This window comes from Megascapheus bottae, chromosome 17 (assembly GCF_031878675.1).
Source record: "Megascapheus bottae isolate mThoBot1 chromosome 17, mThoBot2.hap1, whole genome shotgun sequence".
Lineage (NCBI taxonomy): Eukaryota > Metazoa > Chordata > Mammalia > Rodentia > Geomyidae > Megascapheus > Megascapheus bottae.
The window spans coordinates 12,682,840-12,707,481 of NC_143525.1; the positions used below are offsets into that span (position 1 = coordinate 12,682,840).

General features: G+C 47.0%; 2 protein-coding genes and 1 non-coding gene across 3 annotated transcripts; 2 read left to right on the forward strand and 1 right to left on the reverse strand.

The window, feature by feature from the left end:
* Nucleotides 1-532: 532 nt before the first annotated feature.
* LOC150051092 (acetylcholine receptor subunit epsilon-like) lies at nucleotides 533-1,238 on the reverse strand. The gene is made up of 4 exons (XM_090351487.1): nucleotides 1,193-1,238; nucleotides 908-1,050; nucleotides 758-802; nucleotides 533-659 (listed from the first exon to the last, which is right to left on the reverse strand). The coding sequence occupies exons 1-4, from the start codon at nucleotides 1,236-1,238 to the stop codon at nucleotides 546-548; spliced, it is 348 nt and encodes a 115-aa protein (XP_090207613.1). The 3' UTR covers nucleotides 533-545.
* An 18,771-nt stretch (nucleotides 1,239-20,009) lies between these two features.
* Nucleotides 20,010-22,678, forward strand: Gp1ba (glycoprotein Ib platelet subunit alpha). Its single transcript, XM_090349801.1, has one exon. The coding sequence runs from the start codon at nucleotides 20,010-20,012 to the stop codon at nucleotides 21,819-21,821; it is 1,812 nt and encodes a 603-aa protein (XP_090205927.1). The 3' UTR covers nucleotides 21,822-22,678.
* On the forward strand, nucleotides 22,112-22,236 carry LOC150051094 (small nucleolar RNA SNORA61). Its single transcript, XR_016538490.1, has one exon. It is a non-coding gene; the product is annotated as a small nucleolar RNA SNORA61 (small nucleolar RNA).
* Nucleotides 22,679-24,642: the final 1,964 nt, after the last annotated feature.

A 24,642-nucleotide genomic window follows, 5' to 3' on the forward strand; every position in this document is an offset into this window, starting at 1 on the left:
ACCTCAGGTGATTTCTCCTCCTTCCGATCCATCATCCTTCCACCCCACCCCACACACACAAACGGGATGACAGGCTGGTCGGTGCCTCTCGGCCTGGTTCCACGCGCTAACTGGTGGAACTCCAGTGGTCCACCCTGGGACGCCCTCCCCCCCACCCCACCCCACCCCACCCCAGCCGCCGTCTGGCCCCTTCCCCTGCTCCAGGCTCTTGGAATCCCCAGGCCCATGAGCGACTCTTCCCACCGGAAAATGAGCGAGCAGTTCTGCCAGTCGAAGGGGAAGTAGGTGACCTCCACGGCGCAGGTGCTGCGGTAGATGGCCGGGGGCAGCCAGCTCACGTAGCCGCCCTCCGACACCAGCACGTTGCTGTCGTAGGCCACGCCGAACTGGCCGTCGATGCTGTGGGCTCGGGAGGGGGGGCTCTTCACGACAGGTCCGCACCTCGGTCCAAGACCCCAGCCCGGCGTCCGCCCCCCTGCCCACCGACTCTAACACAGCCGCCACCCCCCCAAGGCTTCCGGGGGTCCCCGCTTTCTGACCAGCCCTCACTTGTTCTCTAGCACAATCTCTGGCAGCCATACGAGCTCCGGAGGGACCCGCAGCGTCTCGATGCCCCCGAAGTCGTCCTTGCTGTAGTTGAGTCTGTAATCCTGCCAGTCCTGGGGGGGGGGGGTGGACAGCGCGTCCGGTCCTCTCCGCCCCCCCCCGCACCCCGAGGGGAGGGGGAGGGGGAGGGTCCTCTGCTACTCCCACTCACGATTCCGATCCACACGTTGGTGGTGAGCGTCTCCTCCTTCTCGTTCTGCGCTCGGGAGGAGGGGCGGGAGCAATGGACACGGGGCTGGGACCCGGCGCTCAGATGCCCGCTTCCCGGTCCCGGGGCGGGGGGGCACGGGGGGCGGCTCACCAGGGAGATGAGGTTGGTCAAGGTGACCTTGAGGGTGATGGGCACCGTGTCCTCGGGCACCCGCACCGGCCGGCATCCGGGGTCGTAGTCGTCGAAGAGGTGGTGATACAGGCGCTCCTCCTCGTTCCTCCCCGAACCTCCGCCTGGGAAGGGCCGGGAAGGCTGCCTGGGCGTGGACTGCGGAGCAGGCCTCTCCGCCAGGGCTCTCCACTGCGCGGGGACCACCCCACTCCGCGCCCCTCGCGCTGTGCCCACGTGCGCCCCCCCACCCCTGTCCCACCCTACCAAGAAGCCCCAAGAGAAGCAGGGCAGAGAGCAGGGTCCTGGCCATGCTGCCCTCAGGTTCTCCCGGGTTATTCTGAGCCTTGGCAGGCCTGGAGGGAGGCAGAGCGAGGTGAGGGGGAGGAGGGTGTGAGTTCCGGCGGGGTCCGGGGACTGTCACCTAATCCTCTCCCCATCCCAGCTGCCCCCGGAGGCAGCTGCCCCATCCTGTGTGCCCTGCCTCACCCCATCCCAGCATCCTTTGCCTGGTCTTCAGTCAGCTCTGGACCTGAATCCCTTTTTTTTTTTTAAATACCCATATTGGGGTCTGAACTCAGGGCCTGAGGTGCTACATTCCTTAGCTTCATCCCTCAAGGTTAGTGCCCTACCACTTGAGCCAGCTTTCTGGTGGTTAAACGAGATAATGAGTCTCACAGACTTTTCTGCCTGGGCTGGCTTTGAACCTCAGGCCTCAGATCTCAGCCCCCTGAGTTGCCAGGATTACAGTGTAAGCCACAGGCACTTGGGTAGGAGCAGGCCTAGAACTACAGACTGCAGGAAGGGATAGGGACCTGGCCCCCAGCATGCACTGGTGTCCTTTGATTAAACTGCCCTGGGTAGGTGACTGACTGATAAACACACCTGGGGTTGGGAACAACCCCCCCCCCCTTGCCGCCCACATTTATCCATGTGGAACCCACGCAGTCACCACCCACACTCTGGCTAAGGTTTACTAAGGAACCCGCAGCTTCTGCCAGCAGAGTTTGGAAAAATACAAAACCTCCATACAGACTTAGTCATGCGACATGCGGTCACAGGGGATTATTCTTCAGTAACGGACTCCACCTGGCAGAACCATGACACAAGGAAGGGCAGAGCCAGATGCTGATGGCTCACGCCTGCAACCCCAATGTGGTCTCCTGCCCCAACCTCCTGAGTACTGGGATTACAGATGTGTTCCACCAGCCAACATGTCAGGCTTGCTCATTGAGTCATACTTCTCAGTCACTTAGGTACTTAAAATGCAGATTCCTGGCTGGCAGTGTGGCCTAGTGGTGGAGTGCTTGCCTTGCAAGCACGAAGCGATGGGTTCATTTCCTCACTATCACATACACAGAAAAAAACTGGATGTGGTGCTGTGGCTCAAGTGGCAGAGTTTTTTGCCCAGGACAGGAAAAAATAAGTTAATAAAATAAAATGTAGATTCCTATTTTTCCATCCCAAGGAAGACTAGATTGGGAAGATGGGTGTTAGAAATCCATAATTTTGTATATGCCAGAAATAGGGCTTGAATTTAGGGCCTTGCATTTTCTCAGTTTTCTTGCTCATGGCTGTGGTATTTTACCACTGGAGCCATGTCTTGTTAATTAACGGAGATAGTATCTCTGACTTTTCTGCTTCGGCTGGTTTCAAACCATGATTCTCTATCTTAGCATCCCCATTTACTTGGATTAGAGACTTGAGCCACTGGTATCCAGAAGTAATCCATATTTATTTTTCAAAGCTGACCAAGTGTTCCTCATGGGGTGGGAAGTACAGGAATAAACACTTTTTTTTTTAATGTCGGTCATGGGGCTTGAACCCTGGACCTGGGCATTGTCCCTGAGCTCTTTAGCTCAAGGCTAATGAGCACCACTTCCGGGTTTCTGGTGATTAATTGGAGATAAGACTTTTTGTGCCTGGCCTGGCTTTGAATTGCAATTCTCAGATCTCATCCTCCCGATTAGCTAGGATTACAGTTGTGAGGCACTGGCACCCTACTTAAACACTGTCTTTTTTTTCTTTCTTTTCTTTTTTCTTTTGTTGCTCGTGGGACTTGAACCCTGGGCCTGGGTGTTGTCCCTGAGCTCTTCAGCACAAGGCTATCACCCTACCCCTAGAGCCACAGTGCTACTTCTGGTCTGTCTGTCTTTCTTTTTTTTTTTTTTTTTTTTTTTTTTTTTTTGTAGTTCATAGGGCTTGAACTCAGCAGCCTGGGTGCTGTCCCTGACCTCTTCAGCTCAAGGCTACCACTCTACCCACTTCCTGTTTTCTAGGGGTTAATTGGAGATAAGAGTCTCAGGTCTGGTTTTGCTAGGGTTGGCTTTGAATCTTGATTCTCAGGAGTAGTTAGGATTACAGGCATGCGACACCGTTCCCGGATTTTTTTTTTTTTTTTTTTTTTTTTTTTTTTTGCCAGTCCTGGGCTTGAGCCTCAGGGCCTGAGCACTGTCCTTGGACTTTCTCAAGGCTAGCACTCTACAACTTGAGCCTCAGCACCATTTCTGGCTTTTTTCTGTGTATATGGTACTGAGGAATCGAACCCAGGTTTTCATGCATGCTTAGGCAAGCACTTTACCACTAGGCCAAACTCCCTGCCCCCGTTCCCAGCTTTTAAACACTTTTCATACCTTATACTTCACCATTCCAGCAAAGCAATTGCCATTGTCCTGAATTTATGAAAGATGTACAAGGTCAAAGGCTGAGATTTAAGATCACATAGGAGCTTGGAAATAATATATAAAACTTACCAATTACATCTGTGTTCACAGATGAGATAGGTCTCAAGGACCAACTATATAATGACCCAAGGACAGGCAGTAACCCCAGAACTATGGGCAGAGTAAAACCCATGAACCCATGGAAGGTCTTGGTGAAGTAAACCAGATATACTCAGGTAGATCTTTAAGAACATAGCACTGGGCTTAAATCCAGACTGAGCAGGAAATCTGTGAGACTCTTATCTCCCTTTAACCAACAAAAAGGCAGAACTGGAACTGTTGCTTAGTGGTACAGTGCTAGCCTTGAGCAAAAAAGCCCAGGGACAGTGCCCAAACCCTAAGTTCAAGCTCAGTGACCAGCACACACACACAAAATTTCAACACATGGGAGGTAAATGCAAGAGGATCACAAAATCAAGGATTATGAGTTTGAGGCTACTTAGCAAGAACCTCTCTCAAAACAAAACCAAAAATAAAACCATATATCTGATTTCTGATAAGAGAGCCAAAGATAGCCAAAGATATACAGTGGAGGGGAAACAAAAATAGCCTCTTCAGTAATTGGTGTTGTGAAAACTGGGCATCCAAATGTAGAAAACTAAAAGTGGATCCCTGTTTTTCACCATGCACTATTATCAATTCAAAGTAGATCAAAGACCTCAACATCAGACCTAAAACTCTGAAACTACTGCAAGAGAAAGTAGGAGAAACATTAGAACTTATAGCTAGAAACTTGAATAGAGTCCCAGGAGACTTGACAAGTGGGACTATATCAAAATAAAAAAGTTTCTACACAGCTAAGGACATAGTTACCAAACTAGAAAGACAGACAACAAACTGGGAAAAGATCGTTACCAGCAATACATTAGACAAAGGCCTAATAGCCAATATATACAAGGAGCTCAAGAAACTAACCCCTCCCAAGCTTACTATACCAATTACTAAATGGGCAAGGGAGCTAAGGAGAAATTTCTCAGAAGAGGTAAGAATGACATAAAAACACATGAGGAAATGCTCATCATTCCTGGCCATAAAGGAAATGCAAATCAAAACAACTCCGAGGAAAATGGTGTTGCGGCTCAAATGATAAAGCAATAGCCTTGAGCTGAAGAGCTCAGGGATAGCACCCAGGCACAGAATTCAAGCTCCACAACTGATTAAAAAAATAATAATAAACCCTGAGATACTGTCTCACTCTAGTTAGACTGGCCAACGTGAATTAGAACAACAAATATTGGCAGGGATGTGTGGGGGAATGTAAACTAGTACAACCATTCTAAACCATTCTAGGCAGCTGTCTGGAAGTTCCTCAAAAAAACTAAACATAGACCTACACTGTAATCCAGCCATATTACTCCTGGACATCATCAGCCAGGATATGATAAGGACACCTGCACACCCATGTTCATTGCTGCACTATTCCCAATAGCCAAGATATGGAGACAGCCCAGATGTCCCACAAGAGATGAGTGGATCCAAAATGTAGTGCCTATACACAATGGAATTTTACACAGCCATTACAAAGAATAAAATAATGTCATTTGCGGGGAAATAGATGGAACTAGACCAAATCATGTTAAGAAGTTAATCTCAGAGAATAAAACAGCACATGCTCTCTCTGGTTTGCGGAAGTTAGATGTAAAATATATAGGGTATGATAAATAGAAACTCACAGTGAGACTAAAAGGGGATTCTCTTAGGAGAGAAACACAAAGGCCCAATATCTAAGTGCTTCTTCATATTTATATAAAAAATATACATACTGAAACTAACAAACTCCAAGATATGGAAACAAGAGACCTCTTTTCATTTATTATTTTTTAGTTTTTGATAATTCTATCTTCTTTATCCTATATATGGGAGTTTAGTCTAGTGTTAGAGGGCTTGCCTAGCAGGCACGAAGCCCTGGTTTGATTCTTCGGTACCACATACTCAGAAAAATCCAGAAGTAGTGATGTGGCTCCAGTGGCAGAGCACTAGCCTTGAGCAAAAAATGTCCAAGGACAGCGCCCAGGCCCTGAGTTTCAAGCTCCAGACTGGGGGAAAAAATAATAATAGAGTTTGTCATCAGGAGGGTGGAAGGGAGAGCACCTAGCTTTTTTCTTTTTCTTTTTTTTAAAGAAAATTTATACAGGGGTTACAGTTAATTCAAGTAAACAGTACATTTCCTTTAGACAATGCCACCCCTTCCCTCATGTTTACTTTGATTTGGTCAGGGTCTCACTATTCTTGCCTGAAGCTTGCTATGTAACTCCAGATTGGCCTCAAATTTCCACTCTTCCTGCCTCTGCCTCCCAAGTCCTGGGACTGCAGGTGTGTACCACCATACCCGCTGAGTCTCAGACACAATATTTTCCAGCCTGGGCCAATGGTCCCACACAGACGAGAACTTTGTAGAGTCCCTGGCTGGGGCCGTTTAGATCAATGGTTGTGACAACTCCCCTGCAGTCCATACATCCGAAATCTTTTCCCTAGAGCATGTTTAAGAGTCCTCTCCATAGCCACTGGCCGCATACCAGTCTAGGTCTGCTGACGCTGCTGGCACAGAGCAGGAATCAGGGTACAGATAAGCTGAGGCTGAGACTTCCGGCTAGGTCAGGAGTTGGATGCAGGCCTGTGAGCCAAGCTGGGAGTTGGTGATTTCTATAATGAAAATTTCATTTGGTTTCTGGGACTGCCTTGCCCCACAAGCTAGACGTTAGACCTTCAGCAGCCTCGACTGAACAGGAAGCCACTCCCTTCACCAACAGCTCTTGGCCGGCAACTTTAGAAGAGCTGCAGCAGCTGCCAGGGACATGGCTGCCAAGCTGTAGCTTCTGTGCTGAGTGGAAATATCCCCCTGCCGGACTGATGAGGGCCCCCTCTGCACACAACACAAGGAACTGCTGCTCTCTCCTGCAAGCACCAGAGGTAGGACTGACAGACAGGGCAGTGTCTGATAATTGCTCAGCTGCTTCCCTCACGACAGTCCAAGCTGATACCTAAGATGGAGCTTGGCATAAGTGATGTCTGAAAACTATGTAGTAGACAAACACTGGAAGTGAAAATATGGCTCAAGTGGTAGAACACCAGCCTTAGTCGAAAAAGCAAGGCTCTGAGTTCAAGCCCCAGTATCATCACACACAAAAAATAGTTGTGTGGCAACTCTTATCCTAGCTACTCGGGAGGCTGAGCTCTGAGGATCGTGGTTTGAATCTAACACTGGCAGGAAAGCTTGTGAGACTCTTATCTCCAATTTAGCACCAAAACCCCAGAAATGGATCTTTGGCTCAAATGGCAAAGCACTAGCTTAAAAATCAAGCTCAGGGCTGGGAACTTGGTCTAGTGGTAGAGTGCTTGCCTATTGTGCACAAAGACCCAGGTCACATTTGTAATCCTAGCTACTCAGGGGGCTGAGATCTGAGGATCATGGTTCAAAGGCAGCCTGGGCACTAAAGTCCATGAGACTCTTCTCTCCAATTAACCACCAGAAAACCGCAAGTGAGGCTGTGGCTCAAGGGGTAGGGTGGTAGCCGTGAGCTAAAGAGCTCAGGGACAGTGCCCAGGCCCAGAGTTCAAGTCCCATGACTGTCAAAAAAAAAAAAAGCCTGGAGTGATGCTGTGGCTCCAGTGGCAGAGCTCTAGCCTTGAGAAAGCCCAGGAATAGCCCTGAGGCCCTGAGTTCAAGCAGAGGACTAGCCATAAAAGTAGGGACAGTGCCCAGGCTCAGAGTTTGAGCCCCAGGACTCGCAAAAAACAAACAAAACACCGAACTTTTTTTTCACTCTGTGTCCCATAGGTTCTTCCAGTCACCTAGAGGTAGAGTCAATTGGTCCTGGGGGGTCAGGGGTGGGCAGGCGCCTTAACCTAAGCCAGGACAAAGGGCATCCTTCCCTGGGAATTCTGTCAAGCAGGAACTCTGGAAGCAGAGCTGGGCACAGGTGGCTCACGCTTGTAGTCCTCGAAGCTCAGGAGGCTGAGATTTGAGGATTGTCATTAGAAACCAACCCCAGGCAGGAAAGTTTCCAGTTCAACACACACACACACACACATGCAGGCACGTACGCATTCATACCACTAAAAATGAACAGAGTAATTAAGATGCATTCAGCAGCCATGCTCATCCCTCTCCTTTGTATGGAGTGAGATAGGAGGCAGTTGCTACACAGACAGGTAGGAACAAGAAACAGCATTGAACATTCCATCCCCTGGGCCCGGAAATTTCTTAGGCCCAGTCCTGCAGGTCTCCTCCTACAGGGAAGTTGCCAAACATTTTTTTTTGGTTGAAGCACCTCAGTATCCTCTCAATAAATCCTCCTCTTTTCCTTGGTTTAAAAACAGGAGGCTTCAGTGTTAGAGCCTAGCATCTCTCTAAAGCCCCAGGTTCAATCCCAGCACCACCAAGAAAGAAAAAACAAATCACAGAAGCAAGCCCCATGACATAATACCCAGAAAAATCCTACTGGCAAAAAAATAAATAAATAAATAAAATAACCCATGAGCAAGGTATGCATTACATAAGTAGTGCCTGTAGTCCCTGCACTGGGAGAATAGGAAAAAAAGAACTGAGGCCAGCTTGAATCATACAGCAAAATTATCTCAATAAACAAAAACTGGGCAAAGTGTGTGCGTGTGTGTGTGTGTGTGTGTGTGTGTGTGAGAGAGAGAGAGAGAGAGAGAGAGAGAGAGAGAGAGAGAGAGAGAGAGAGAGAGAGAGAGAGAGAGAGAGAGAGAGAGTTCAAAGGCCCTTGGGGCTGAATGCAACCAGGAAGTCCTCACACCCAGACCCTGGGGCAAAACATTTTCTTTCTCTAGCACTTGCTTTCCTTGAGTGTGAAGAAATCTCTTTCCAGGATTTCCTGGTACAGGAGCAAGTTCCCAGGGATCCTCTGTTGAAGGAGTCCACAGATCAACCTCAGAGCAGAGAAAGAAGATGAGAGAGACATCAGAAGAGGAAGTAAAGACCTGATGGTCCATTCATAGAAGCTTCCAGAAGTCACAGACTTGGATTCAGAGAGTAGAACATAGTGCTAGAGGAGATGGTGTAACTCTAGGTGCAGCCTCTCTAGGAGTTCACTGATCCTGAAAGGTGAGAAGATACATTCAGAGTTAGAAAAACAATCTTCTAAGAACTCCCAGTTACCAGTGTGATGAGGTGGGAATGAAGGAACCATGGCTTTTCGTGAGTTTGCCATCTTCATTCATAGATGCAATGGATTCAGCAGTGTTTCCTCCCCCCCCCCCCTTTTTTTTTTTGCCAGTCCTGGGCATGAGCTCAGGGCCTGAGCACTGTCCTTGGACTTTCTCAAGGTTAGAGCTCTACCACTTGAACCTCAGTACCACTTCCGCTTTTTTTTAAAATGTATGCAGTACCAAGGAATTGAACCCCGGTCTTTATGCATGCTAGGCAAGCACTCTACCACTAGGCCAAACTCCTGGCCCCAGTGTTTCCCTTTCTAACACATTCTTTTCCACTCCCCATATCCCTCAAATAGTCCCACATGTCCTATTCTTTTGAACCAAACACTAAGATATATCAGCTGTGCACTGGTGGCTCACGCCTGTAAGTCTAGCTTCTCAGGAGGCTGAGATCTGTGGATCACAGTTCCAAGCCAGCCCAGGCAGAAAACATGTGCGAGACTCTTATCTCCAATAAACTACTCAGAAAAGGCTCGAAGTGGTACGATGGCTCAAATGGTAGGGCACTAACCTTGAGTACAAAGAGGCTCAGGGACAGCACCCAGGCCCTGAGTTTAAGCATCAGGACCTGTAAAAATAAATACATAAACAGAATTTCTATGAAGCCTGGAACACACCTGTAATTAATCTTCACTACTCAGAAGGCTGAGATCTGAGATCTGAGATTCAAGGTTAAAAGCCAGTCCACAGAAGTGGTACTGTGGCTCTCATGGTAGAGTTCTAGTCTTTGTTAAAAGAAGCTCTGGGAGAGTGCCCAGGACCTGAGTTCAAGCCTCAGGACTGACCAAAAAAAAAAAAAAGGGGGGGGGTAGGGGGAGGCTGGAGTATGGCCTAGTGGCAGATGCATGAAGACCTAGGCTTGATTCCTCGAAACTACATATACAGAAAAGCAGGAACTGGTACTGAGGCTCAAGTGGTAGAGTGCTAGGCTTGAAAAAAGCTCAAGGACAGTGCCCAGGGCCTGAGCTGTGGCTCGAGTGCCAACCACAGCATACAGAAGAATTTCTACTTACCTGAGGATATCACAGCACCTTTCCCTCTCTTAAGTGCTTGCTCTGTATTCATTCACACATTTATTCATTCATCCATTCAGTCACTCACTCAAGAAATATGACTTACTGGGTTCGGTGGCTCATTCCTGTAATCCTAGCTACTCAGGAGGCTGAGATCTGAGGATCAAGGTTCAAAGCCAGCCAGGGCACCAAAGGACCTGAGACTCTCTTTTTTTTTTTTTTTTTTGGCCAGTCCTGGGCTTGAGCTCAGGGCCTGAGCACTGTCCTTGGACTTTCTCAAGGCTAGAGCTCTACCACTTGAGCCTCAGCACCACTTCTGGCTTTTTTCTAAGTATGTGGTACCGAGGAATCGAACCTGGGTCTTCATGCATGCTAGGCAAGCACTTTAACCACTAGGCCAAACTCCCGGCCCCAGGACCTGAGACTCTTATCTCCTGTTAACCTCTAGAAAATGCCAAGTGGGGCTTGGCTCAAGGGTAGAGCAGTAGCCTTGAGCTGAAGAGGTCAGAGATAGCACCCAGGTCACGTTCAAGCCCCATAACCCACACACAAAAAAAGCCAAGCTGGGCACTAAATCTGTGCGAATCATCTCCAATTAACCACTGGAAAACTGGAAGTGCAGTGTGGCTCAAGGGATAGGGTGGTAGCCTTGAGCTTAAGAGCTCAGGGTCAGTGCCCAGGCCTAGAGTTCAAGGCCCACAACTGACCAAAAAAAACCCCAAAAAACTCAAGTAGAGCACTTGAAGCTGGGCGCTGACAGCTCACATCTGTAATCCTAGTTGCTCAGGAGAGTGAGATCTGAGGATTATGGTTTGAAGCAGGCCAGGCAGAAAAGTCCCCATGAGACTCTTAACTCTAACTACCAGAAAACTAGAAGTGGTGCTGTGGCTCAAAGTGGTACCGCTAGCCTAAAGCAAAACAGCTCAGGGACAGCATCCAGGCCCTGAGTTCAAGTCTCAAGATCACCATCATCATCATCACAACAACAACAACAAAAAAAAAACATTTGAGGTTCTGGCTCCATCCTCCAGCCATTAAAAGGAAAGAAAAGAGAAAGAGAGGAAGGGAGGGAGGGAGGGAGGGAGGGAGGAAGGAAGGAAGGAAGGAAGGAAGGAAGGAAGGAAGGAAGGAAGGGGCCAGGAACTTGGCCTAGTGGTAGTTTGCTTGCCTAGCATACAGGATTCGATTCCTTGATACCACATATTCAGAAAAAGGTGGAAGTGGTGCTGTGGTAGAACACTAGCCTTGGGGGCTGGGAGTTTGGCCTAGTGGTAAAGTGCTTGCCTAGCATACACGAAGACCCGGGTTCGATTCCTTGGTACCATATACGTAGAAAAAAGCCAGAAGTGGTGCTGAGGCTCAAGTGGTAGAGCTCTAGCCTTGAGAAAGTCCAAGGACAGTGCTCAGGCCCTGAGCCCAAGCCAGGACTGGAAAAAAAAAAAAAAAAGTTGTCAGAGGAAGCTTCTAAAAGCAAGATGTGAATGCCTCATTTAATATTTTCAATCCTTCTTCTGTCCATGGAATAGCTTTTCCCTTGCCTACATGGGCTGGATTTCTGCATAGCTGCTGTCCCAAAGTTGGTTCTCTTGAAGGAAAGACAGACATTACAACAAAATTTCAGCCTAGTGCAGTCGTAAATGCTTGTAATCCCAGCACGTGGGAGACCGAAATAAGGAGATCAAAAGTTCCAGTGTAGCCTAGGCTATGTGATAAGACTCTGATTCATAAAACAAACAAAAAATAAAAACAACAAAAGTGTTTCCTAACAACTTTGGAACAGTAATGTAGGAATTTATAATATAGTACCTAAGCCAGCCTCTACCTCTGAATCAATTAATGGCTTGAGTCCCTAATGCATAAAACATTGCTAAATGAGTGCTGTTTTAGTCGGGTGCTGGTAGCTCATGCCTGGAATCCTAGTTACTTAGGACACTGAGATCTGACAATCACAGCTCAAGGCCAATTTGGGCAGGAAAATCTGTGAGATTCTTATCTCCAATTAACCGCCAGGAAACAGGAAGTGACGCTGTGGCTGTAAGTGGAAAAGCACTAGCCTTGAGCAAGAAGAACTCAAAGACAACGCCCAGGCCCCAAATTCAAGCCCCCCACAACTGAAAAAGAAAAAAAAAGTAAAAAAGCAAATCAACAACAAAAAAACAACTTTCAGCTCAGTTCTAAGGTCACATCTGTAATGCTAACTCCTCTAAGGGCTGAAATCATGTCATGATTCAAAGCCATCCTAGGCAGAAAAGTCCGTGAAACTCCTACCTACAATTAATTACCCAGGGCAAAGCTGAAAGAGGAGCTGTGGCTAAAGTGGTAGAAATCCAGCTTTGAGTAAGGATCATGCCTAGTTCAAGCCTTAGTACTGGCCATAAATACAAAATAATAGATAGGAAAAGCTACAACAGGATGCAATAGAATATCAAGAAAGGGGGAAAACCCATGGTAAGCAAAAAAAAAAAAATACACTGCACACAATAAATTTCGTTTCTCATCTCACCGTTTACTTTTGTTTTGTTTGTGCTACTGGGATTTGATCAGGGATTCATACTTGCTAGGCAGCTATCACTTGAGACATGTCCCCAGCTTACACACTTTGAGTTTCTTTTCTTTTTCTATTCTTTTTTTGCCAGTCCTGGGGCTTGAACTCAAGGCCTGAGCACTGTCCTTGAGCTTTTTCCTCAAATCTAGTACTCTGCCACTTGAGTCACAGTACCACTCCTACCTTTTTCTATGTATATGGGTCTGCGTGCATGCTTGGCAAGCACTCTACCACTAGGCCAAACTCCTGGCCTGAGATTTTGAGTTTTGGAAATCATGTAATAATTTATTTCGCTTTCTTTCTTTTAATATTTTTTTTTTTGGTCCATCGTGGGGTTTGAACTCCAGGCCTGGGCCCTGTCCCTGAGCTCTTCAGCCTAAGGCTACTGCCCTACCCCTTGAGCCACAACTCCACTTTTGGTTGTTCTGGTGCTTAATTGGACATAAGAGTCTCTCGGACTTCAGTGCCTAGGATGGCTTTGAACCACCATCCTCAGATCTCAGCCTCCTGGTAGATAGGATTAAAGGCATGAGCCACCATGCTCAGCTTCCTTGCTTCCTTCCTTCCTTCCTTCCTTCCTCCCTTCCTTTCTTTCTTCCTTCCTTTCTTTTTATTTTTCATTTTGCCAGTTTGAATTCAGGGTCTGGGCATGGTCTTTGAGCCCTTTTGCTCAAGGCTAGGGCTCTACCACTTGAGCCAGAGCACCACTTCTGGCTTTTTCTGAGTATGTAGCACAGAGGAATTGAACCCAGGGCTTTGTGCATACTAGGCAAACACTCTACCACTAGGCTACACTCCCGGGCTTTTTATTTTAAAATAATTTTATTCATTTGTTTGTATTATGTGATACCAAGGACTTGAACCCAAAGCCTCATGCATGCTAGGCAAGCACCCTACCACTAAGCCTCATTCCTTGCCCATCATGTACTCTTTTTTTTGGTCATTCATAGGGCTTGAATTCTGGGCCTGGACGCTGTCTCTGAGCTCTTCAGCTCAAGGCTAGCACTCTACCACTTTGAGCCACAGTAGCACTTCGGGTTTTCTGGTGGTTCATTGGAGAAGCTTTATGCCCAAGCTGGTTTTGAACCGAGCTCCTCAGATCTCAGCCTTCTGAGTAGTTAGGCTTACAGGCGTGAACCTCCTGAGTCAGGCTTGTAATCATTTTTAATGGCTGAAATAAAACTGGTAACATATGCTGTTTATCTAAGTACATCCAAAGGAGGATTAGAGATATGACTCAAGTGATAGAACTCCATCTGAAAGTACAAAGGCCAAGCAAGAGCACAGCTCCTATTATTGGCACCAAAAACATACAAATCACTTAAATACATTCAAAGGAAATACTGAAGACAATGATAATGGAGGATAAAGAAATGCGGTTTCTAGCCAATTGAAGTGGCTCATGCCTGTAATCTTAGTTCCTTGGGAGATGAGATCTGAAGATGGTGGCACAAAGCCCGCCTTGCAGACAAATCCAAGACTTTTATAACCAATCAGAAAAAAAGGGGTGGCCAGGAGTGTAGCCTAGTGGTTAAAGTGCTTGCCTAGCATGCATGAAGACCCGGGTTCGATTCCTCGGTACCACATACATAGAAAAAAGCCAGAAGCGGTGCTGAGGCTCAAGTGGTAGAGCTTTAGCCTTGAGAAAGTCCAAGCCCAGGACTGGCACAAAAAAAAAAAAAAAAAAAAAGGGGTGGCCAGGAGTGTAGCCTTGTGGTAGAATGTTACCCTAGTATGCATGAAGCCCTTGGTTCAATTCCTAGGTACCATAAACACCATTCTTAGGTACCATATACAGAAAAGGCCCGAAGTGGTGCTGTGGCTCAAGTGGTAAAGCACTAGCCTTGAGAAAGACTAGTCCAAGGACAGTGTCCAGCCCTGAGTTCAAGCCCCGAAATGGGCAAAAAAAAAAAAAAAAAGAAAAGAAAAGAAAGAAAGAAAGAAAAGAGGGGGCTTGGTTCAAATGTTAGAATGCCTGCCTAGTCCACCCAAGGCCCTGAATTAAAGCTCCAGTACTAGCACACACACACACACACACACACACACACACACACACACACACACTTAGCAAAACTATCTAAGAACTCAAGAACATCATCAGCCAACAAGATCTGAGTGACATTTGTAGGCCATTCCACTACACAACAGCTGAATTCAGTCTATTCAAATGCTGGGGGCAGGGGTCGGGGGAGATGGATAGAATGGAACTTTCTCAACTTGATAAAGAGAATCTACAGAGAGCCTGGTGCTGGTAGTTCACACCTATAATCTGCTACTCAAGTAGCAAATCCCAAGTTCAAAGCCAGCCCAGGATAGAGAAGTTAGTAAGATTTTCATTTCCAATTAACCACCAAAAGAATTGAAACAAGCTGTGGCTTAAGTGGTAGAGCACTAGCCTTGAGCACAAAAGCTGAGGGACAGTCCTCAGGTCCTGAGTTCAAACCCTAGTACTGAAACCAAAAAAAGAATAGCTACAGAAATCATACAGCTAACCCTCTACTTAATGACAGAAAGTGAATGTTTTTCTCCTAAAATTAGGAATAGGCCTGAATATCTTCTCTTATCATTCTTATTCAGCATAATACTGGAAGGAGTAGGCAGTGCAAAGAAACAGGAAAAGGAAAGAAGAGGCATAGAGATTGGAAAAGAAAAAAATAATATTGTTGTTATTTGCTGGTTAGTGACTGTCCACACAGAAAAATCCCAAGGAGAGGCCAGGAGTTTGGCCTAGTGGTAGAGTGCTTGCCTAGCATGCACAAAGACCCGGGTTTGATTCCTTGGTATCACATACATAGAAAAAGCTAGAAGTGGAGTGGTGCTATGGCTCAAGCGGTAAAGCTCTAGCCTTGAGAAAGCCCAAGGACTGTGCTCAGGCCCTGAGCTCAAGCCCCAGGACTGAGAAAAAAAATAAAGGTCCAATGGGGGAAAGATGCCAGTTCTTTTCAAATTGATATACAGACTTAATATATCTAAGTCAAATCCTAGTAACAAGTTTGTAGATACAAATAAAATTGCTTGGTTTTTTGTCAGCCATGGAGCTTGAACTCTGGGCCTGGGTGTTGTCCCTGAGCTCTTCAGCTCAAGTCCATGGTTTACCCCTAGAGCTACAGCCCCACTTCTCACTTTTTTCTAGTGGTAAATTGGAGATAAGAGTCTCTCAGTCTTTAGTGCCTGAGCTGGTTTTGAACCATGGTCCTCAGATCTCAGCCTCTTGAGTAGCTAGTATTATAGGTATGAGCCACCATGCTGTGCTTCATGGTATAACTTTTTTTTTTTTTGCCAGTCCTGGGCCTTGAACTCAGGGCCTGGGCACTATCCTTGGGCTTCCTCAAGGCAAGAGCTCTACCACTTGAGCCACAACACCATTCCTAGCTTTTTGCTATGTATGTGGTACCGAGGAATTGAACCTGGGTCTTTGTGCATGCTAGGCAAGCACTCTATCACTAGGCCAAACTCCCGGCCCTGGTATAATTTTTGAAGAAAAAAAAAAAAGTGTTACCAAAATTTGGCACACTGACATATGAAGAAAGTAAAACAGAATTACTTCAGTAGAAATCAAAACATGGAAATCTGTTTTCTACATTCTGACAATTCTTCTACTTCTGAATTTTCAAAAAGGCAAGTACATGCTTTCTATTCAGCTGAAAATATTAATAGCTACTTTCCCAGGTTCCCTTTCAGTTCAAACACAGGCACACAAGACACTTACCTAGATTTAAATTAGGAGCTGGTATTGAAGCATCCCAAAACTCCAAAGTAGACACCAACACTCAGTCAATCAGGCTAAGAATCATTTATTAGCTACACAGCAACTACTCCTCACTATCGCGATAGTAGAGAAGAGCCTGAGCAGCAGGGGAGTTGGATTTATAAAGGTAAGAATGCAGAGTCTGCTTAAGCAAGAAAGCAGTTCTAGAGGCAACATTTTACAGTTAGCCTAGTAATTTTGTGTAACATAAACATATTTTCCTCAGGGCATCCAGATCTTGGTTATCTTAATGCAGCTAGAAGGCTAAAACCATAGAATATTTTCTTTCCCTTAGTCATCTCACACAGCCATCAGGTCCTCTAGGCCTTGAAGTTTTAACCCCTGACTCCCTGGTTCCTCATTGCTCATTAATATGGGTCTGGGGTCCATCAGTATCATAAAAGGATGGAGATGGTGTGGGATTCCCTTTCAGCAGCAGGAGAGGTTGTAGGTACACTTCTGCCTCTGTAGCAGAGTTGTGTTTTGTTTTGTTCTTGTTTTTTTTTTTTTTTGCCCGTCCTGGGGCTTGAACTCAGGGCCTGCACACTGTCCTTGGGCTTTCTCAAGGCTAGAGCTCTGCCACTTGAGCCACAGCACCATTTCCAGCTTTTTTCCATGTATATGGTACCGAGGAATCAAACCCTGGCCTTCATGTATACATGTATGCTATGTAAGCACTCTACCACTAGTCCAAACTCCTGGCCCCAGGAGCAGAGTTTTGCTCACCACACTGGTTCTGTTGCCTGATCTGGGCACCATTCCTGGCTATATAGCACCATGTCAAGCTTTCTAGTCCAGGGGAAAAAAAATCTGTGAAATAGCCAGTTCTTTTCTTTTCTTTTTGGCCAGTCCTGGGGCTTGAACTCAGGGCCTGAGCATTGTCCTTGGGCTTTCCTCAAAGTTAAGAGTTCTACTACTTGAGCCACAGCACCACTTTCAACTTTTTCTTTGTCTATGGTACTGAGGAATTGAACCCGGGTCTTTGTGCATGCTAGGCAAGCACTCTTACCACTAGGCCAAACTCCCGGGCCAGTTCCTTTCTTTTTTATGAGACAACATCTCACTATGAGTAACATGTACAATGCAAATTTTGAGTGCCTGGCTCTAGCCAATGTGTGTGTGTGTGTGTGTGTGTGTGTGTGTGTGTGTGTGTGTGTGTGTGTGTGTGTGTGTGTGTGTTATGTATATGCCAGTACTGGGACTTGAACTTGAGGCCTGAGCACTGTCCCTCAGCTTTTTCACTCCAGGCTAGCCCTCCTCCACTTAAGCCATACATCTACTTCTGGCTTTTTTGTGGTTAACTAGAGAGAAAAGTCACATGAACTGCCTTACTTCAATGGCTTTGAACCTTAGTCTTCAGATTTTAGCCTCCTGAGTAGCCAGAATTACAGGTATGAGCTACTGGTACCTATTTTAGCCAATGTTGTTATGTGTTTGGGGATGAGGCAGGAGTGCATGCATGTGCTCATGTGCCAATCCTTGGGTTTAAACTCAGGACTTGGACATAGTCCCTGACCTTCTGTACTCAAGGCTTGCATTTTACCACTTGAACCACAGCTCCACTTCTGGCTTTTTGCTGATTAATTGGAGGTAAGAGTCTTAGAAACTTTCCTGCCAGGGCAGGCGTTGAACTTTGATGCTCAGATCTCAGATTCCTGAGTAGCTAGGACTACAGATGTGCCACCACGAACAGCCCAGCCAATGTATTTTTAGTAAATCCATTTCCATAAATTAGAACATTTTGTGTTGCTTTCAGCTTAAACTGTAACAGATCCCAATACAGAAAAAAAAAAAAAACTAACAGCCTCAAAGGCCTTGTTAACCATCCTGATTCTAAAAGTAAACTTCTGCCTCACTTCCTGATTCTCTTTTTCCCCACACTTCGCAAATGTTTTACAGATTACAACTAATGTAAATGGCACTCTATGAATTAATTGCTGTGGACACAAATGTCTAACTCTATTTATTTATTTTGTGGGCACAGATGTCTAACTCTATTTATTTATTTATTTTGTGGGTCATAGGGCTTGAACTCCACCTAGGTGCTGTCCATGAGCTCTTGAGCTCAAGGCTATTACCCTACCTCTAGAGCCACAGCACCATTTCCGGTTTTCAGGTGGTTAATTGGAGATAAAAGTCTCATGGACATTAGTGCCTGTGCTGGCTTTGAGCCATGATCCTCAGGTCTGAGCCTCCTGAGTAGCTAGGATTACAGGCGAGAGCCACCACATCCAGCTTCTACCCCAATTGTTTAGACACAAGTAGTGTGCAGAGAGGGGCAGGTTCATGTGGTTATGTGGTTGCTCATATGGGAAACAGAAAGTGGGGCATTCTCATCATTAGATGTCCAACATGGGCCAGGAGTATGGCCTAGTCGTAGAGTGCTTACCTAGCATGCATGAAGTCCTGGGTTCAAGTCTACAGTACCATACACACAGAAAAAGCCGGAAGTGGTGCTGTGGTTAAAGTAGCCTGGTGCTAGTCTAAGCAAAAGTACTCAAGTCTGGTGCCCAGACCCTGAGTTCAACCCTCAGGACTGGTTAAAAAAAAAAGGGTATGTGTGTGCCCAGAAGTTTGGCATAGTTGTAGAGTGCTTGCCTACAATGCACTAAGACCTGGGTTCAATTCCTTAGTACCACATACATAGAAAAAGCAAGAAGTTTCAATGTGCCAGAAGTAATGCACCCATTACCTGATAAATGTGACCATAACCACTCTATATATTACCCAAACAATGAAATTAAATTAAATTACATTAGAAAAGAAAAACAAAAAGCCAAAAGTGGTGCTGTGGCTCAAGTGGTAAACCTGAAGCCTTGAGAAAGCACAAGGACAGTGCACAGGCAATGAGTTCAAGCCCCAGGACTGGCAAAAATAAATAAATAAATAAACAAACAAACAAATAAATAAATAGCGGGCTACAGTGGCTCACACCTATAATCCTAGGGAGGCTGAGATCTAAAGATTGCAGTTCAAAGCCAGTCCAGGCACTGAAGTACATGAGACTCTTACCTCTGATTAACCACTAGAAAATGAGAAGTGGGGCTGTAGCTCAAGGGGTAGGGCAGCTGAAGAGCTCAGGGACAGCACCCAGGCCCAATGTTCAAGCCCCACAACAGACAATAAATGAATAACTAACTAAATAAATAAATAAATACGAAGCAAGTCATAACAGAGGTGTTGAATGGAAGATATTAGCAAGCATGGGGGATGGGGGAGAGGGAGGGAGGTCAGGAAGAGGAAAATTAGAATTAGCTATCTGAGAAAGTGGCTGCGATGGGGAAAGACAGGGAGGCCCTGTGGTGAGGCTTTTAAAAGAGGTTGGTGGTGGTTTGAGGAATTCACACCACATCTCCCCAGAGTGGAATGAAAGGGGAGACAGTTGAACCAATAAGAGAGCTTGGGGAAAAGTTATGGAGGACGATGATAAGAGCTGGTGTTCTGGAGGGAGTCTAGTCCCTGGGTTACAGGAGTCCTTATCAAGCTACTATTTCCTGTTCATCCTCACCCCCTTCCTGACTCTGGCTTGATCCCTTCTTGGAACTGAAGAAGAGAAGGACCAATTCATACCCTGCCAGCAGCTTGCAGCCTCCGGAGGTCTTTCTGCCTGCCTGTAGGCCGGGGGCTAGAATCGGGGAAGGAGGAAGGTCCTGGGATGGTGGTAGGGGTATGGGATGAGGGGAGAAGAGGCCAAGAACCAGGAGCTGGGAATTTAGGCGAGTGTGGACAGGAGCAGGAAGTAGAGAGGTTGGGAGGTGTGGAAAGTGAGCTTCTGAAGAACAAGGGAGCTCCAGGAGCTGGGGTGGGGGAGGAGTGACAATGGGGGGCAATGCGAGGGTTGATGGGACATTCTCTTCAAGTTCTTCCACAGGTCTCCATGCCTCTGTTTCTCTTGCTGCTGCTGCTGCTGCTGCTGCCCAGCCTCCTCTGCTCACATCCCCTGTGCGATGTTTCCAAAGTGACCAGCCAGCTGGAGGTGAGCTGTGACAACAGGAAGCTGAAAGCCCTGCCTGCTGACCTGCCAGCAGACACAGCCATCCTGCACCTGGGCAAAAACCATCTGGAAACCTTCTCCTTGGCATCTGTGCAACATTTCACGCACCTCACTCAGCTGAACCTGGATCACAGCGAGCTGTCCAGCCTGCAGACCAATGCAAAGCTGCCCTTGCTAGAGAGCCTGGATCTCTCCTACAATAAGCTGAAAAGCCTGCCCTCCCTGGGTGGGGCACTGCCTGCACTCACCACTTTGGACGTCTCTTTCAACCAGCTGAATTCCTTGTCTCCTGGTGTCCTGGATGGCCTCAGCCACCTCCACGAGCTCTACCTGCAAGGTAACGGCCTGTCGTCCCTGCCTCCTGGCCTCCTGCTCCCCACAACCAAGCTGAAGAAGCTTAATCTGTCCAACAACAAACTGGGTGAGCTGCCCCCGGGGCTCCTAGAAGGACTGGAGGATCTTGACACCCTCTACCTCCACGGAAACTGGCTCCGCAATGTACCCAAGGGCTTCTTTGGGAACCTCCTCCTGCCCTTTGTCTTTCTTCATAGCAACACTTGGTTCTGTGACTGTGAGATCCTGTATTTCCGAAGCTGGCTGCAGGACAATGCCAACAATGTCTACTTATGGAAGGAGGGGGTGGATGTCAAGGCCATGACCCCCAACGTGGCAAGTGTGCGATGTGCCAATTTAGGCAACACACCTGTCTATACCTACCCGGGGAAGGATTGCCCAGGGACTGGGGATGGCGCAGACAACTATGATGACTATGAGCTTGTCTCCAAGAGCGACCCCATCCATGCCACCAAGATTGTGGTTGAGTTTGCTACCTCCACCAAGGCCCACACAACCCGCTATGTGGAGCCCACTGCTTCTCCAGACACCACAACATTCTCCTTGCCTTCAACCCGGGAAGCCACTGAGAAACACAGCACATTCCCATCCGGACAGCTCTCACACTCCTCTGCCTTCTCAGTGACCACCGGACCTACTCTCTTCTCCCAAAGTCTAGAACTTACTTCTGAATCCATCACCACCCCAAAACTTACCACGACTCCGACAACCCCAGAGCCCCCCATCTCCACAACCACCACTCCAACCACCCCAGAATCCACCTTCCCCCCAACCACCACAACCCCAGAGCCCACTACCATCCCCCCAACCTCCACCCCAACTACCCCAGAACCCACCACAACTTCTACCATTCCAAAAGGATTCTTTCCCTCAGAACTTACTTCATTTACTAATGCCTTAGAACCCATCCACACAGTCCACATCCCAGAGCCCCGCTGGGTCACTCGAGGGAATTCTGACAGTTCTAGCATGGCCCCTTTCCTTTCCCCTGATGCCTGCTGCCTCTTCTCCCTGGGCTTCTATGTCTTGGGTCTCTTCTGGCTCTTATTTGCCTCTGTGGTCCTCATCTGCCTGCTGACCTGGGAGTGGGATGTGGCCCCAGCCATACAGATTACACACGTGGAAGTGCAGAGGGGCAAGCAGGTGACAGTGCCCAGAGCCTGGCTGCTCTTCCTTCAAGGGGCGCTCCCTACTTTCCGGTCTAGCCTCTTCCTGTGGGTCCGGCCCAATGGCCGGATAGGGCCTCTGGTAGCAGGACGGCGTCCCTCTGCCCTGAGTCAGGGTCGTGGTGAGGACCTGCTGGGCAGAGTGGGCATTAGGTATTCTGGTCATAGTCTCTGAAGGCCAGGGCTTTGGGGAAACCTTGGGAAAGGCTCTGGTGGGCTCTCCTATTTGTATCTAAGGCATGCAGGGTCACAGGGAAGTCTTAATTGTTATTTTTTAAATCCAAAGCCCACTCTTCACAACCAACCATATGAACCCAGACCCCATAAATCAGGAAGGTTTGTGTAGCAATGCATTTGGCAGGATCACAGAGCCAAGATCCCTTTGTGGCATGGGAGGGAAGGGAAGGTTACCAACGCCACAGGGCTACAGCTCTCTTTGGAAAGGACTTAAGATAGAGCAGATAGACCCTCTTCTCTTTCCTATCGGATCTGAACGCTGGTCTTGGTGGTCATAATGGAGGGAAATAGTGAAGTTTGCTCACACACTGCATTGCAGTCTGGCATAGCATGTGGGCTTGTTTCTTATAGGATTAAAATAATAATAAGGGCCAGGAGTGTGGCCTAGTGATAGAGTGCTTGCCTAGCATGCACAAAGATCAGGGTTCAATTCCTCGGTACCACATATGTACATAAAAAGCCAGAAGTGCTCCTGTGGCTCAAGTGGTAGGGTTCTAGCTTTGAGAAAAAACCCAAGGACAGCATGCAGGCCCTGAGCACAAGCCTAGGACCGGCAAAATAATAATAATAATAATAATAATAATAATAATAATAATAATAATAATAATTAAATAAATAAAAGGATAGAGCAAATAAATCACAAGCATCCTTTATTGAAAACTTTGAGAGTGATTTATAAAGGTGAGTACGGATTGCTCCCAAGTGTTTTAAGCATGTTTCTTCCTGGCCCATTGTGCTTAGCATTTTCCAGTTTCCATTGTCCTTGTGTGTGATTTGTATAATAAAAAAAGATATATAAAATGAAATGTTTCTTTTGATGAAGTGACTGAGACACTCACTATGAGATTTCTCAAGGTACCAGCACTGGTGGCTCACACTTGTAATCCTAGCTACTTGGGAAGCTGAAATTAGGAGGATCTGTTTGATGCCAGCTGGGGCATGAAAAGGTTGGGAGGCTCTTTTGGACTGACGCCTGGCCTTTATCGGGAAGCCTAAAATAGGTGGATCATGGTCCTAACATCTGCCAGGGTGGAAGGTTATTCCCACATGGGAATAACCAGGGTACAAAAGGGCTGTAGGCATGACTCCGTGGCAGGGTGAGTTTAAACCCTAGTACTGCCAAAATAATAGTATTAATAACAACAATAAATCTAAAGTTCCAAATGTTCCCTAGTCCAAAATACCCAACAACTCCACTCACAGTTGTGAGTAGGTGAGTCAGGGGCACAGGACCCTTTCCCCTGCCTAGAATGTCATCTCTCCTGAGGGGCCCAAGCATCAGCTCTAGAACAGCCTGGAGTTAAGAAGCATTGCTGGGGCTGGGAGTTTGGCCTAGTGGTAGAGTACTTGCCTAGCATGCACTAAGTCCCGGTTTGAATTCTTGAGTATCACATACATAGACCCTGGTTGGATTCCTCAGTAGCATATACAAAGGAAAAAAAAAGCTGATAGTGGTGCTGTGGCTCAAGTGGTAGAGTGCTAGTGTTGGGAAGAAAGTCCAAGTATAGCACTCAGGCCCAGAGTTCAAGTGGCATGGCTCGTTGCATCAAGGAGGGTGTGGGGGCTGGAATCATTGCTAAGGTCCTCTCAGGTCTAGTGTGAAAGGGGAGTGCCTAGCATCTCAGACCTGGGAACACGGCTGTCCTCACTGTCAAGGTTTGGTCTACCAGTATCTCATTCAGGTGGGCTTGAGAGCTCAACTTTATACTTTTAAAGCCAAGACACCAGTATAGTGATCCTTAGCCCCTGATTCTATTTGGTAGCCACATTGGTAAGGCTTTTCTGTCCTCAGCCCAAATAGAAGTGAAGATTCGTTCTTTCTCAGATCCTTGCCTCTTGGTGGCTCTGGAAGGGGCTTCCTCATCTGAGATCCTGACCAAATTTCTTTCTTACATTAATATTTCTTCAGGTAGAGGACACTTTTTGAGCTCAGCAACCAAGGACATCTTGATACCAATTCCTTATTAGTCCAGCTCACCTCTCTTGGCACACTCATTATCTGTGTGTGAACCATTGCAAATAACTCACAAATCACTGCCTCCAGCAGTGATGCCTCTCTCTGAGCTTTCATCCTCATTCTTGCCAAGAGTTTCTGGCTCTGTCCACCTTACCAACCTGCTTGACTGCTCCTGCCTGCAAACCTCTCCTTCCTATATTGGGCTAGGAGCAAGACCCATTGCCACCCCTCTCCGATACCTCCACAGCTCCAGTTGTTTCTCCTGCTGGGCTTCAAATTTTTTTTTCTTTTAACCAGTCCTGGGACTTGAACTCAGGGCCCGAGCGCTGTCCTTGGACTTTCTCAAGGCTAGGGCTCTTCCACTTGAACCACAGCACCATTCCAGGTTTTTGTATGTATGTGGTACAAGGAATCAAATCCGAGTCTTTGTATATGCTAGGCAAGCACTCTTCCACTAGGCCAAACTCCCATTCCCTGGGCTTGAAACTCCTTTGGACAAGGTCTAAGCTTGATGTGTCTCAAAGTAGTCATGGTGGTGGCAGGGTACAGTGTGAAGCAGGGATGGGTGCAGTGGCTCACACCCATAATCCTAGCTACTCAGGACGCTGAGATTTGAAAATCACAGTTCACAGCTAGTTTGGGTGGAAAACGTCTGTGAAACGCTTACCTAACCATTAAAATCTGAAAGTGGATGTGTGACTCACAGTGAATAAGCCAAGGACAGTGCCTAGACCTTGAGTTCACACCCCAGGACTGGCACCAAAAAAAAAAAAAAAAAAAAAAGGCCTAAGCAGGGGCACAA

Coding starts and splice junctions, on each gene's coding strand:
- Gp1ba (XM_090349801.1), top strand. CDS start 20,010: ATGCCTCTGTTTCTCTTGCTGCTGCTGCTGCTGCTGCTGCCCAGCCTC.
- LOC150051092 (XM_090351487.1), bottom strand. CDS start 1,238: ATGGCCAGGACCCTGCTCTCTGCCCTGCTTCTCTTGGGGCTTCTTG. Junction 1,051..1,192: donor GCTTCTCTTGGGGCTTCTTG/GTAGGGTGGGAC, acceptor GGCCCTTCCCAG/GCGGAGGTTCGGGGAGGAAC. Junction 803..907: donor TGACCAACCTCATCTCCCTG/GTGAGCCGCCCC, acceptor TCCCGAGCGCAG/AACGAGAAGGAGGAGACGCT.